This window comes from Cebus imitator, unplaced genomic scaffold (genome assembly GCF_001604975.1).
Source record: "Cebus imitator isolate Cc_AM_T3 unplaced genomic scaffold, Cebus_imitator-1.0 Scaffold831, whole genome shotgun sequence".
In the NCBI taxonomy this organism is placed as follows: Eukaryota; Metazoa; Chordata; class Mammalia; order Primates; family Cebidae; genus Cebus; species Cebus imitator.
Genome location: NW_016108146.1, coordinates 48,049 through 60,232, shown reverse-complemented (window position 1 = coordinate 60,232; position 12,184 = coordinate 48,049). Strand labels below are relative to the sequence as shown.

The window sequence follows — 12,184 nt, the reverse complement described above, 5'->3', positions numbered from 1 at the left end:
GACTTGGTGTGGTGGAGCCCTGCACCCACCCTGCTCTGTGGAGAGGGCACCACTGCTCCCAGGACCAGCCCCTGCCCAGCCCCACTGACACCCATGCCACATTCCTCTTGGCTGTGTCCTCCAAGGACTGGATCACTTTCAGCCTCTGTTTAAACCACATCTGCTCAATGTCTTCGGCCCTTAGGCTGCTGAATTTCTGTAGGCAGAGGTGATGGTGAGATGAAGCCAACTGCAGTGCAGAGGGTTGCCACCTGCCCGTAGCCAAACCAACCAACATGCCAGATGGAGCGGACCAGCCAAACTGGCCCCACTGATTGCTGACCTCATAGGACACTTTCAGAAGCTGAATTATGTCCACCTCTGGAGGGGGTCATCTCTTCGTGTCAGCAAGGCATGAAGGTGTGGGATAGGAAGAGAGACACTCTGCTTATTGACCACATTATCCAGGTATCTGCAAAGGGCAGAGGACAAGAGTCCAGACCACACCCAGGCAAAGGGAGCCTCCTTCCCACAGCTGAGTGATACGGAGGGACCGAATCTTCACACAGACTCCTAACAAGGAGCATGCTGAGGACTGGGCACCCTCCAGGAGGGCAGAGGTGTGCCCTGGCATGGCCCCCAGTAAGTTGGGGAACTCTCTACCGGGCAGTGTCCCCCACGAGGCCTGAGCACTAACCCTGAGGATGCTGGGCTGTTTTCTGAGGGGAGGAGAATGTCCCTTGAGAAGGAACCCTTTATAACTCCAGACCCTACCCAGTTGGAAAGATGACAACTTCCTCCCTTTGACAGGGCCCTGGGGACGTGGGACCCCCCCACCTTGGCCAAGAAAAATCAGGGATCAAAGGCTGAGTCACAGGAGAAAGTCTGGGAGGGTGGGGAGGCCTGCTGCAGCCCAGGGAATCAGCTTCTCCAGGGACAGTCTTGGAGACAGAGCCCTACCTGTGTCAGCTGACCTAGCCTCACCAGAGCTCATGGCCTCCCTGGCTCTCTGGGCTGAGCCTGACACTCAGGTGGGAGGAGGTAGCTGACTTCCCATGTCCATGACCCTGGTCCTATCCCCAGTCAGACCCTCTGCTCTGGAGGAGGCCCGATCTGCCTGTTGTAGGAAGGGACAGGAAAACCAGCCACAGACTCCGGCCGCAGGCTGTGTCTTGACATTAGCATGGGTCAAAAGCTACTATGGTCCACAGTAGGGAGGTGACAACCCTGCTGGATCTACAGAGTCCCAGGCAGCACCTGACCTGGTCACAGGCAAGTGGCAGCATTTCCAGGCTGTTCCTGGGGGGTGGGGGCACTCTAAGCCGGGCAAATACGCTATGTAGGAGGGTGGGATTCCACAGAGCTCTGGGCAGGGCAGAGTGCAGCCAGAAGGAGCCGGGGCTTGAAGGCCAGACTGGGGTCTCAGACAGTGCCTTTGTACAGAGGACCCAGGCGAGGGGCAGGGCCAGGTTTGATGAGTCCTGTGGGATACAGGTGGGTCAAAGACCTGAGAGAGGAATCCCAGGGAAAGGGCATGGTGGGCCAGGGGCTGGATCCCAGACAGAATCTGCAAGGGATGGTATGTGGGGACTAAGGAGGGGGTGGAGGGGCTGGGATGATGCTGGGTCTTTGGCACAACAAGCTGGACATCAGCTCATCCAGCTGTTCCAGGGGGCCCAGGGCAGGCCTGCTCCCTCCAGGGCATGGGGGCTGCAATGCAGCTGAGCTTGGGGAGGTAGGATGGGGACCACCTGGTGGATATAGGAAAAGTCCAGCTATGCCACCAACGGGAATTGTGGTCACCGGATCTTGGCTCTGCTCCCAGGGGAAGCATCCCCATCCCCAGATCTGATTGGCAGCTCTTCAGCCAGAACGCTCTGCCTGCAGTGTCTGCTTTATTCCTCCCAGCTCCTATCACTGAATGCTGCTTCATCTCCCACTAGAAAGGAGCAAGCTCCTGACCCCAGAGTGCCCCCAGGTCCAGCCATGGCCTAGCACTTGGTAGGCACAGTCACTGCATGCTGACTGGACAGTGCCCAGGGCTGCTGAGAGGCTCTGCTGTGAGCCCCCTGAAGGAGAAGGAGCCCAGCACGTCACCTGCCCAGCATGGTCATGGCCTCGCCCTCATGATTGCAGACCAGCAGCTGCTCCATGTTGGTGTCCAGGACTGCCAAGGCCACCTGCAGTATCACCTTGATGCCCTCATAGAAGAAGCAGTTGACAATGACCACAGCACTCTCGAAGTTCATGATGCTGAGGAAGAGGGTTAGGAACCAGGACAGCAAGATGTTGGAGATCACCCCTAGGTCCTGCATCTTCTCTGAGAGCTGCGGCAGGAAGTCTCTTGTGAGCTCTTTGAAGATCCCTTGGTCCACCAGGTCTCCTTCGGGCAGGACAAGCAAGGTGATGGTGAGCTCACCCATGGCCTGGGCAGGCCCTTGCCTGGAGCTTACCATCCCTGCCAGCTCTTCAGTGAAGGCTGAAGGGGACTTGGAGTGCCAGGAGAAAACAAGAACAGAAAAACCCTTCAAGTCTTCTCTCAAAGCTCCCAAACCACTGGGCAAAATAACTGTTTCTTCCACTACACTTGACTTTTATTTTGGGGAAATACTGATTTCTCCCTAAGGCACGAGAGGTAAACAGTGGCTCTGTGTCCCATTCTGATGACTGTGAACAGATGGAACTCTGAAGGACCCCAACAGTGGTAACTCCAAACACCAGACGGCAAGGGAACGACAGGGCAACACACTTAAATATGAACTTTATTAATTACTCTTGCAAGTCCATTTCCATTTAATAACAGATTTTACTGGATGTGAGTTCAGTAAAGTTGGGCATCAGGTTACACGGGGGATATATACTCTCTAGCTTTGACGTTTGAAATTTTCTATCATCAAAAAGTTGACAGAAAGTTAGATGGATGGGAATTTAGGATCTGAGGGGACTTTTATAAACCACCGAATGTGGAATACTACCCTCTAACTCCTAGGGAACCCAAGTGAAGCCTGGAGCTTGGCCTGGGAAGGGCTGCCACCTTCATGGAACCACCAGGCACCTGGAGATTCAGGCAAGGCAGCACCCGGGACACTTACCCACCACCCTGATGTAGTAGTAGTTGGGTGGTATGCACTTGCACAGGGCCACCAAGAGCCAGAAGGCCTCCTCCTCGCTGCCATAGAGCAGGAACACCAAGGTCACGATGTTCATTGCCTGCTGGGCACAGAGACAGCTGGGAAAGGCTTGCACTGCTGGCCAGCAAATAAAACTGTCTCTCCCCACCCCTCCCAGCTACCCCCTCCCTGCAAGGGTCCATATGATCTCCTTTTTATTGTTGTTGTTATTTATTTATTTGTTTTTGAGATGGATTTTTGCTCTTGTCACTGGGGCTGGAGTGCAGTGGCACAATCTCGGCTCACTATAACCTCCACCTCCCTGGCTCAAGTGATTCTCCTGCCTCAGCCTTCTGAATAGCTGGTATTACAGGTGCCTGCCATGACACCAAGCTAATTTTTTGTAATTTTAGTAGAGACGGGGTTTTGCCATGTTGGCCAGACTGGTTTTGAACTCCTGACCTCAGGTGATCCACGCGCCTTGGCTTCCCAAAGTGCTAGGCTTACAGGTGTAGGATTACGGCCATTGCTATTTTTATTATTTTTCAGGTTCTCATGCTGAAGATTAACGGCCTCCTTCTACAAGCAAGTCTGCCTCCTCAGGAGGGTTGGGCATCCGGTAATGAGAAACTGCCCCTGCCCAACTCTGGGAAATGTCAAAAGGCAATTTGTAGGAAATGGATTTAACAGAGAGTCAGCCAGATTCTTCAAACTGGGTCAGAAGGCACTGGGAAACCAGAGAAGGTGGACATGAACACATCACACTTCTGTGGATCAGTGTCTGGTGTTGGGGGTGGGACGCATGACCAAGTTGATGTGGAGGGGAGCCACATGGCCAGAGCCCCACACCAAGGCCACTCACTTGGCGCAGAACTAGGACCACACACGGCCATAGCTGCTAACAAGACCTTTAAGGCAAACAGAAAGCTATTTGACTTGGCCAGAAACATGCCTAGATTTAAAATCAAAAGCTGCCAGGAATGCCGACCTAAAGCACAATTAGATATGTTCATGCCCATCACTGTAACAGTAACATTAACAGAATATAGCAAGTGTTGATAGGGTGTGGAAAAATCAAAACCCTTGTGAATTGCTGGTGGGAATATAAAATGGTGCAGCTCCTGGGGAAGAAGTATGGAGTTCCTCAAAAAATTTTAAAAAGGCCAGGGCACAGTAGCTCACACCTTGTAATCCCAGCACTCTAGGAGGCTGCGGGGGGTGGTTCACTTGAGCTCAGGGGTTCAACCTCAGCCTGGGCCCCACAGTGAGACCCTTTCTCTACAAAAAATAGCTAGGCGTGGTGGTGTGCACCTGTAGTCCCAGGTACCCAGGCGTGGTGGTGTGCACCTGTAGTCCCAGGTACCCAGGAAGATGAGGTGGGAGGATTGATTGAGCCCAGTAGGTGGAGGCTGCAGTGAGCCATGATCATGCCACTGAGCTCCAGTGTGGGCAACAGAAGGAGATGCTGTCTCAAAAAAAAAAGAAAAAAAACCACACACACAAAAAAAAAAAAAAAAAAGGCCAGACATGGTGGCTGGTGGCTCATGCCTATAATCCCAGCACTTTGAGAAGCTGAGGCAGAAAGATCACTTGAGCCTAGGGGTTTGAGGCCAGCCTGGACAAGACAGTGAGACCCCATCTCAAGAAAAAATTATTCAGGTGTGGTGGCACATGCCTATAGTCCCAGCCGCTTGGGAGGCTGAGGAAGGAGGATCCATTGGTCCCAGGAGCTTGAGACCAGCCTGGACAACACAGCAAGACCCTGTCTCCAAAATAAATAAATAAACAAATAAAGAAAATAAATTTAAAATAGAACTACTGGCCAGGTGCAGTGGCTCATGCCTGTAATCCCAGCACTTTGGGAGGTGAGGTGAGTGGATCACCTAAGGTCAGGAGTTCAAGATCAGCCTGGCAAACATGGCAAAATCCCATCTCTGCTAAAAATACAAAACATTAGCCAGGTATGGTGGCACATGCCTGTAATCCTAGCTACTCAGGAGACTGAGGCAGGAGAATCACCTGAACCCAGGAGGCAGAGATTGCACTGAGCCGAAATTGAATGATTGCACTCCAGTCTGGGCAGCAAGAGTGAAATTCCATCACAAAAGAAAAAGAAAAAGAAAAAGAAAATGTGGTCTATATGTACAATAGCATACGATTCAGCCTTAGAAAGAAAGGAAATTCTGACACATTCATATGACATGGATGACCCTTGAAGATATCACGCTAAATGAAATAACCCAGACACAGAAAGGCAAATACTATATTATTTCACTTATATGAGACACAGTCGTCAAATTCATAGCAATGGAAAGCAGAACAATGGTTGCTAATGGTGGCTGGGGCATGTTTAATGGGCACAGAACTTTGGTTCTGCAAGATGAAAAGAGGTCTGGAGGTGAACGGCAGTGATGGTTGCACAACAGTGTGAATGTGCTTAAAGCACTGAGCTGTACACTTAAAAATGGTGATGGTGGGACATTTTATGTTATGTATGCTTATTTTACCAAACAGAAAACAATCAAATGCTGCCGGGACTCAGACCAGAGTACAAAGAAGACAACTTCTATGTGGCATGGGGATGAGATGAGCAATTAATACTGTTTTTAAATTCTATCTTTTTCTGCAGCTGGGCTCCTTCCTCGAGACATGAGGCACAGTCATGGCACAGGCCTGGGACCACAGCGACCTGCTCCTGTGAACCTCTGGTGGCAGATGCTGTCTCTGGGCCCTTGCCAGTCCCCTTACCTGGCAGTAGCTGATGGTGGGCTTTCAGAAGGCACAGGCGGTCAGCACCTGCCGGAGGGTGGCAATCCCGAACTCATTCTGGAAGGCAGGGTGCTCAGGCATGGAACAGTGTAGGTCTCGCTCGATCTCCTCCATGGCAGCTCATTGTAGTAGCTTGGATGAGTCTCCATCTCATTCCAGGCCCCTGGTGAGACATGGGTTCCAGCTGTCTCTCTCTTTCTGGTACTCTGAAAGTAGTAACAGGGCAGCTTGGAGACACCAGTGCCCCACAGAGAGGTAGGACTTGGGGTCAAACACAAGTTGCAAGGCAAGGTTTCCCTCGTGCTCCCGGGGAGGTTGCTCTACCCAAAAGTTCAACTGGCTGACTTGCGTCTCCCAGGGGCCATGGGTATGAATGCTGTCAGAGTCTGTCCCCAGGAAAGGAGGTTTCTAAAGGCCTGTTTCCCTCCCACTGTGAGTGGGAGGGCACCACCCGGCCAGCAGAGTGCCCAGCTCCCAGCCTCTGCCCCTCATGCTCCTCCCGGTTAGGCCCCTGCCCACAGCCCAGAGCCCAGCTCCTGGCTGTGTGAAAGAGTTGGGAGCTCCTGCCTGGCCAACTCCAGGCCGGCTCAGGACCAGACAAGCTCACATGGGGAGAGCTTGGGGGGCTGTGACTGGCTGAGCTGAGGCAGTGGGGCAGTGGGGGTGCATCCCACTCACCAGAGAAGAGGAGCCACAGCTCTCCCCAGAGGCTCTCAGGGATGCCCTTCAGGACCAGTGCCCCTGTCTTGGCTGTGCGGTACATGCACACATGGCACCCATACTCAAAGAAGTGGATACGCCATGATTCCTCTTTCATCTTCTCTTTAGCCTGAGGGAAAAGCACATCAGGGAGACTGGGGGCTGAAGCACATCTGAGTGCTGAGCCCTAGGCCACGGGAAAGCCTCATGAACACCCCAGACAGTGCTGGCAAGCAAGTGTCCTCCCTCACGATTCCTGGGAAAGACCAGTCTGTGCTGAGCCACACTTTCCAGGGCTCATGAGACCAGCTCCTCAGCAGGAGGGCCCTTCCCTTCAGAGGCTGAGAGCCCGTGGGTAACAGCACCACTGAGCAGGGCAGTGGAGCCGCCCAGAGAGTGCCTGCTCCATCCCACGCTGCTGGGGCACAGCCTGGGTGGGCACTGCACAGTGGTGAGCCCAGGGTCCTGAGGGAAGGCACAGGGCCGGGACTGGCTCCAGCCTCCCTCCTGAGGGCTCAGCTCTAGACGGAGGCTGGAGTGCTGGTGCTCAGGACTCACTCCCTTGGCTCCAAGGTCCTCCATGGGTGAGTTTTTCTGGAAGAGCTTGAGCAGGCCCTGGGACATGGAAGGCACCTCTGGTGCACACACGCTCTGGTGGCTGTTGGGGGGAGAGGCTGGGCTGGTGGGCTGCTCTGCCACCTCCTGAGGAGCTGGGGAAGACTAGGAAATAAAACGGGGAAGGGGACACCCTAATCACTGCACTGCCAGGCAGCCTCTGATGCAGCTGTCCATCCAGAGCTGGACCATGGCCTGGTGCAGGAAGGGCCATGTGGTGAAAGGCGCATGAAGAGCCCGTCTGGCTGGGTAGGAGGCTGTGGCTGCAGTTCAGCCCTCAGCTCCTCTTTGGCTGCTGGACATGGAGTCCTCAGTAACCAAATCCACCCTCCCAAGTGAGTCAATCTCAGGGAGCAGGTTTTGGGCTCACCCGTGGGTCCTTTTCTGAGGGAGGTCAGTGCAAAGGCCAGGAGAGGCCCTATCTTAATGTGGAGACACACCCCTGTCCACTCGCAGGCCCACACTTCTTGGGCTGCACAGAGGGCTGGGGCGATGGCCTGTGATGTTGGTCTGAGCTCAGGGTGGGTTTGGGGTGACTGTGTCACCCAGTTGCCACCAAGGAAACAAATGGCCCTTCTGCAGGAGTGGGATAATCCAAGGAGCATGCAAAAGTGTTGAGATACTCCAGGGAGCATGCAAAGTCTGCTGCAGCCATCATGGTGCCACACAGACCTGAGTGACACTGTCTTGGCAGAAAGCAAAGCCCAGTACGGGAGAGCCCAGAGACAGCTGACTGCCTGGGCTTCTTGGCTCTGCAGGTTGTCACCTCCCCACGGTGGCTCCGGCCTGGGTTGGGTTCTGTACTCCTCACACCCTCCTGCTGGCTCTGGTCCTGTGGCCAAGGTCCCACTCCACCCAGGGCCGGGGAAGCAGCCAGGGTGCTGGGCACCCTCCTAAAACACTTCACATTCCATGTTTTTCGAGAGAGCCATGATCTTGACCATGATGGTTTCATGAGGGTATACATGTTAAGATGTACCAAATTGTTCTCCTTAAATATGTAAAGTGAATTACTGGGACATGCACGTTCTGGCCGAAGGGGGGTAAATTTCCCAACTCCAGGAATTTGTGGCGGAGAGAGCAGATAACTGTAGCTCTCCCGGCGCCCCGATGCTCGCACCATGTCAAGGCGCAAGCAGGCGAAACCCCAGCACATCAACTCCGAGGAGGACCAGGGCGAGCAGCAGCCACAGCAGGCAACCCCAGAGTTTGCAGATATGGCCCCAGCAGCACCCACGTTGGGGGAGCCATGTGCTCCAGTGAACCACCCAGGGAATGACGATGAGGTGAATGAGGATGAAGCCACAGTAAAGCGGCTTTGTTGGGAGGAGACGCACGTCTGCGAGAAATGCTGCACAGAGTTCTTCAGCATCTCTGAGTTCCTGGAATATAAGAAAAATTGAACTAAAAAATACACCTGTCCTCATCATGAATGACAGTGAGGGCCCGGTGCCTTCAGAAAACTTCTCTGGAGCTGTACTGAGCCAACAGTCCCCCAGTCCCAGCAGTAAGGACAGTCACAGGGAGAATGATGGCAGCTCAGGGGACATGAAGGAGAAGCCAGATGTGGAGTCTGTGATGTACCTAAAGACAGAGACAGCCCTGCCACCCCCCCCACCCCAGGATATAAGCTATTTACCCAAAGGCAAAGTGGCCAACACTAACGTGACCTTGCAGGCACTATGGGGCACCAAGCTGGCAGTGAATCAGCAGAGTGTGGATGCCCTCCCTGCCCCTGTGCCCAGTGCCAACAGCATCCTGTGGGTCCTGGAGCAGATCTTGTGTTTGCAGCAGCAGCAGCTCCAGCAGATCCAGCTTACTGAGCAGATCCGTATCCAGGTGAACATGTGGGCCTCCCACGCCCTCCACTCGAGAGGGGCAGGGGCCGAAACGCTGAAGACCCTGAGCAGCCACGTGTCCCAGCGGGTGTCTGCAGCTGTGGCTCTGCTCAGCCAGAAAGCTGGAAGCCAAGGCCTGTCTCTGGATGCCTTGAAACAAGCCAAGCTACCTCACGCCAACATCCCTACTGCTACCAGCTCCCTGCCCAGGGCTGGCACCCTTCACTCTGAAGCCGGATGGAACCCGGGTGCTCCTGAACGTCATGTCCTGCCTCCTGAGTGCTTTGCTTCCTCAGGCCCGGGGTTCGGTGCTCTTCCAGAGCCCTTTCTCCACCATGGTGCTAGACACATCCAAGAAGGGGAAGGGAAAGCCCCCAAACGTCTCCACAGTGAAGGTCAAACCCAAGGACGAGGCAGTCCTCTACAAGCACAAGTGTAAGTACTGTAGCAAGGTTTTCGGGACTGACAGCTCCTTGCAGATCTACCTCCACTCCCACACTGGAGAGAGACCCTTTGTGTGCTCTGTCTGTGGTCATCGCTTCACCACCAAGGGCAACCTTAAGGTGAACTTTCACCGACATCCCCAGGTGAAGGCAAACCCCCAGCTGTTTGCCAAGTTCCAGGACAAAGTGGCAGCAGGCAACGGCACCCCCTGTGTGCTCTCTGTACCTGACCCCATAGATGATTCGAGTCTTTCCTTAGACAGCAAACCTGTCCTTGTAACCCCCTCTGTAGGACTACCTCAGAATCTCTCTTTGGGGACTAATGCCAAGGACCTCTCGGATGGCCCCTTGCCCAGTGACCTGCAGCCTGGGCCTTCTCCAGACAGTGATGGTGGACCCACACTCCCTGCAGTGGGACCAGACCATCACTCCCCAAGGGCTGGTGGCTTCCACGGGAGTGGGACCCCTGAGCCAGGGTCAGAGACCCTGAAACTGCAGCAGCTGGTGGAGAACATTGACAAGGCCACTACCGATCCTAATGAGTGTCTTATTTGCCACCATGTCCTAAGCTGCCAGAACTCCCTCAAGATGCATTACTGCACCCACAATGGGGAGAGACCGTTCCAGTGTAAAATCTGTGGCCAAGCCTTTTCTACCAAAGGAAACCTGAAGACACACCTTGGGGTTCACCAAACCAACACGTCCATTAAGACGCAGCATTCGTGCCTCATCTGCCAGAAGAAGTTCACCAACGCCGTGATGCTGCAGCAGCATATTCGCATGCACATGGGCGGTCAGATTCCCAACACGCCCCTGCCGGAGAATCCCTGTGACTTTACGGGTCCCGAGCCAATGACAGTGGGTGAGAATGGCAGCACCGGTGCCATCTGTAGTGACAATGTCGTCGAAAGCATCGATGTAGACGAAGTTGGCTCCCAGGAGGCTCCCGGCAGCTCCTCGAAGGTCCCCACACCTCTTCCCAGCATCCACTTGGCATCACCCACACTAGGGTTTGCCACGATGGCTTCCTTAGATGCCCCAGGGAAAGCGGGCCCTGCCCCTTTTAACCTGCAGCGCCAGGGCAGCAGAGAAAACGGTTCCGTGGAGAGCAACGGCTTGACCAACAACTCGTCCTCACTGATGGGAGACCAGGAGTATCAGAGCCGGAGCCCAGACATCCTGGAAACACGTCCTTCCAGGCACTTTCCCGGCCAATAGTCAAGCCGAAAGCATCAGGTCAAAGTCTCCCGATGCTGGGCGCAAAGCAGAGAGCTCCGAGAACAGCCGCACTGGGATGGAAGGTCGGAGCAGTCTCCCTTCCACGTTTATCCGAGCCCAGCAGACCTAGGTCAAGGTCGAAGTTCCTGGCACGTTTGTGGGACCCTCAACCTTGTCCCCAGGGATGGCCCCTTTGTCAGCAGCCCGGCCACGCCGACAGGCCACGCAGCGTGGCTGCACACGGCGTGGGAAGAACTTCTCGTCCGCCAGCGCTCTTCAGACCCACGAGCGGACTCACACTGGGGAGAAGCCTTTTGTGTGCAACATTTGTGGGCGAGCTTTTGCCACCAAAGGCAACTTGAAGGTTCACTACATGACACACGGAGCCATCAATAACTCGGCCCACCGCGGAAGGAAGCTGGCCATCGAGAGCACCATGGCTCTGTTAGGTACGGAGGGAAAAGGTCTCAGAAATGTTTCCCGAGGAAATCCTGGCCCCTTCCGTGAGCGTGGACCCTGTTGTGTGGAACCAGTACACCAGCATGCTCAACGGCGGTCTGGCCCTGAAGACCAATGACATCTCTGTGACTGACGGCATTCCCAAACACCAGTTTCCTCACTTACCGGAAGAAAACAAGATTTCGGTCAGCTAAGCTAAAGGAGAACGTGCGTGGAAGAAGGGCAGACAGTGACGTCTCTAGAATCTACTTTGTTTCGTGAGAACTCATCTCCTCCTGTTTTCTTTTTCTTACTGATATGCAAATAATGTTTACCATGGTTGTGACCACAACCTCAGGCAAGTCCTACAATCACGATTGTTGCTATGCTGCTTTGCAAAAAATTGAAAAAAAAATTCATACCAAAACAAATAGACTTTTTTGTTTTTGTTTTTTCTTTTTTTTTTTTTTTGAGGCGGAGTTTTGCTCAGTCACCCAGGCTGGAATGCAGTGGCGTGATCTCAGCTCACCACAACCTCCGCCTCCCGGGTTCAAGCCATTCTCCTTCCTCAGCTTTTGAATAGCTGGGATTATAGGCACATGGTACTGAGCCTGGCTAATTTTTTTGAGTAGAGATGGGGTTTCATTAAGTTGGCCAGGCTGGTCTTGAACTCCTGACCTCGTGATCCACCTGCCTTGGCTTCCCAAAGTGCTGGGATTACAACTATGAGCCACTGTGCTCCGCACTTTTTTTTTTTTAATGTTGGAAAGAAAGGGGGTCTTGCAAATTATCTTTGTTACTTGTAACAGACGTATCCATAGACCCTTTGTACAACCTAGAATGACTTTTTCCAAAGATTTACCTATTTCAAGGTAGAACTATTGGAACTTCCAACAGCGGAAAAGACAACTACATAGCCTAATTAGGGGAGAGGGGTCTGTATTCTTCCTCTCTGTAACTCTATACATCCATGGGACTGTACACGCAGGTAAAAGGATAAGGCCTGTCGTCTCTTTAGGCACCTGTTTTCTGTGCCCCAATCCTGTCCCCATCTTATCTTTTTTTTTTTTTTTTT

The 12,184-nt window shown here is 53.5% G+C and overlaps 1 protein-coding gene and 1 pseudogene across 2 annotated transcripts in view; one reads left to right on the top strand and one right to left on the bottom strand.

The window, feature by feature from the left end:
- LOC108297697 overlaps positions 1–7,830 on the bottom strand; it is a 37,848-nt pseudogene extending 30,018 nt beyond the window's left edge. Inside the window, exons 1-4 of the transcript XR_001822300.2 lie at positions 7,729–7,830; positions 7,116–7,277; positions 6,537–6,687; positions 5,838–6,021 (exon numbers count right to left, since the gene is read on the bottom strand). The product of XR_001822300.2 is annotated as a TBC1 domain family member 9B-like (transcript). The remainder of the gene's footprint in view (positions 1–5,837; positions 6,022–6,536; positions 6,688–7,115; positions 7,278–7,728) is intronic.
- A 463-nt stretch (positions 7,831–8,293) lies between these two features.
- On the top strand, positions 8,294–11,324 carry LOC108297714 (sal-like protein 4). The gene is given in 5 exon segments (XM_037735543.1): positions 8,294–8,578; positions 8,580–9,214; positions 9,216–10,643; positions 10,645–11,133; positions 11,135–11,324. Coding segments are annotated over 5 exon segments (3,027 nt in total).
- The last annotated feature ends 860 nt before the right edge of the window (positions 11,325–12,184 follow it).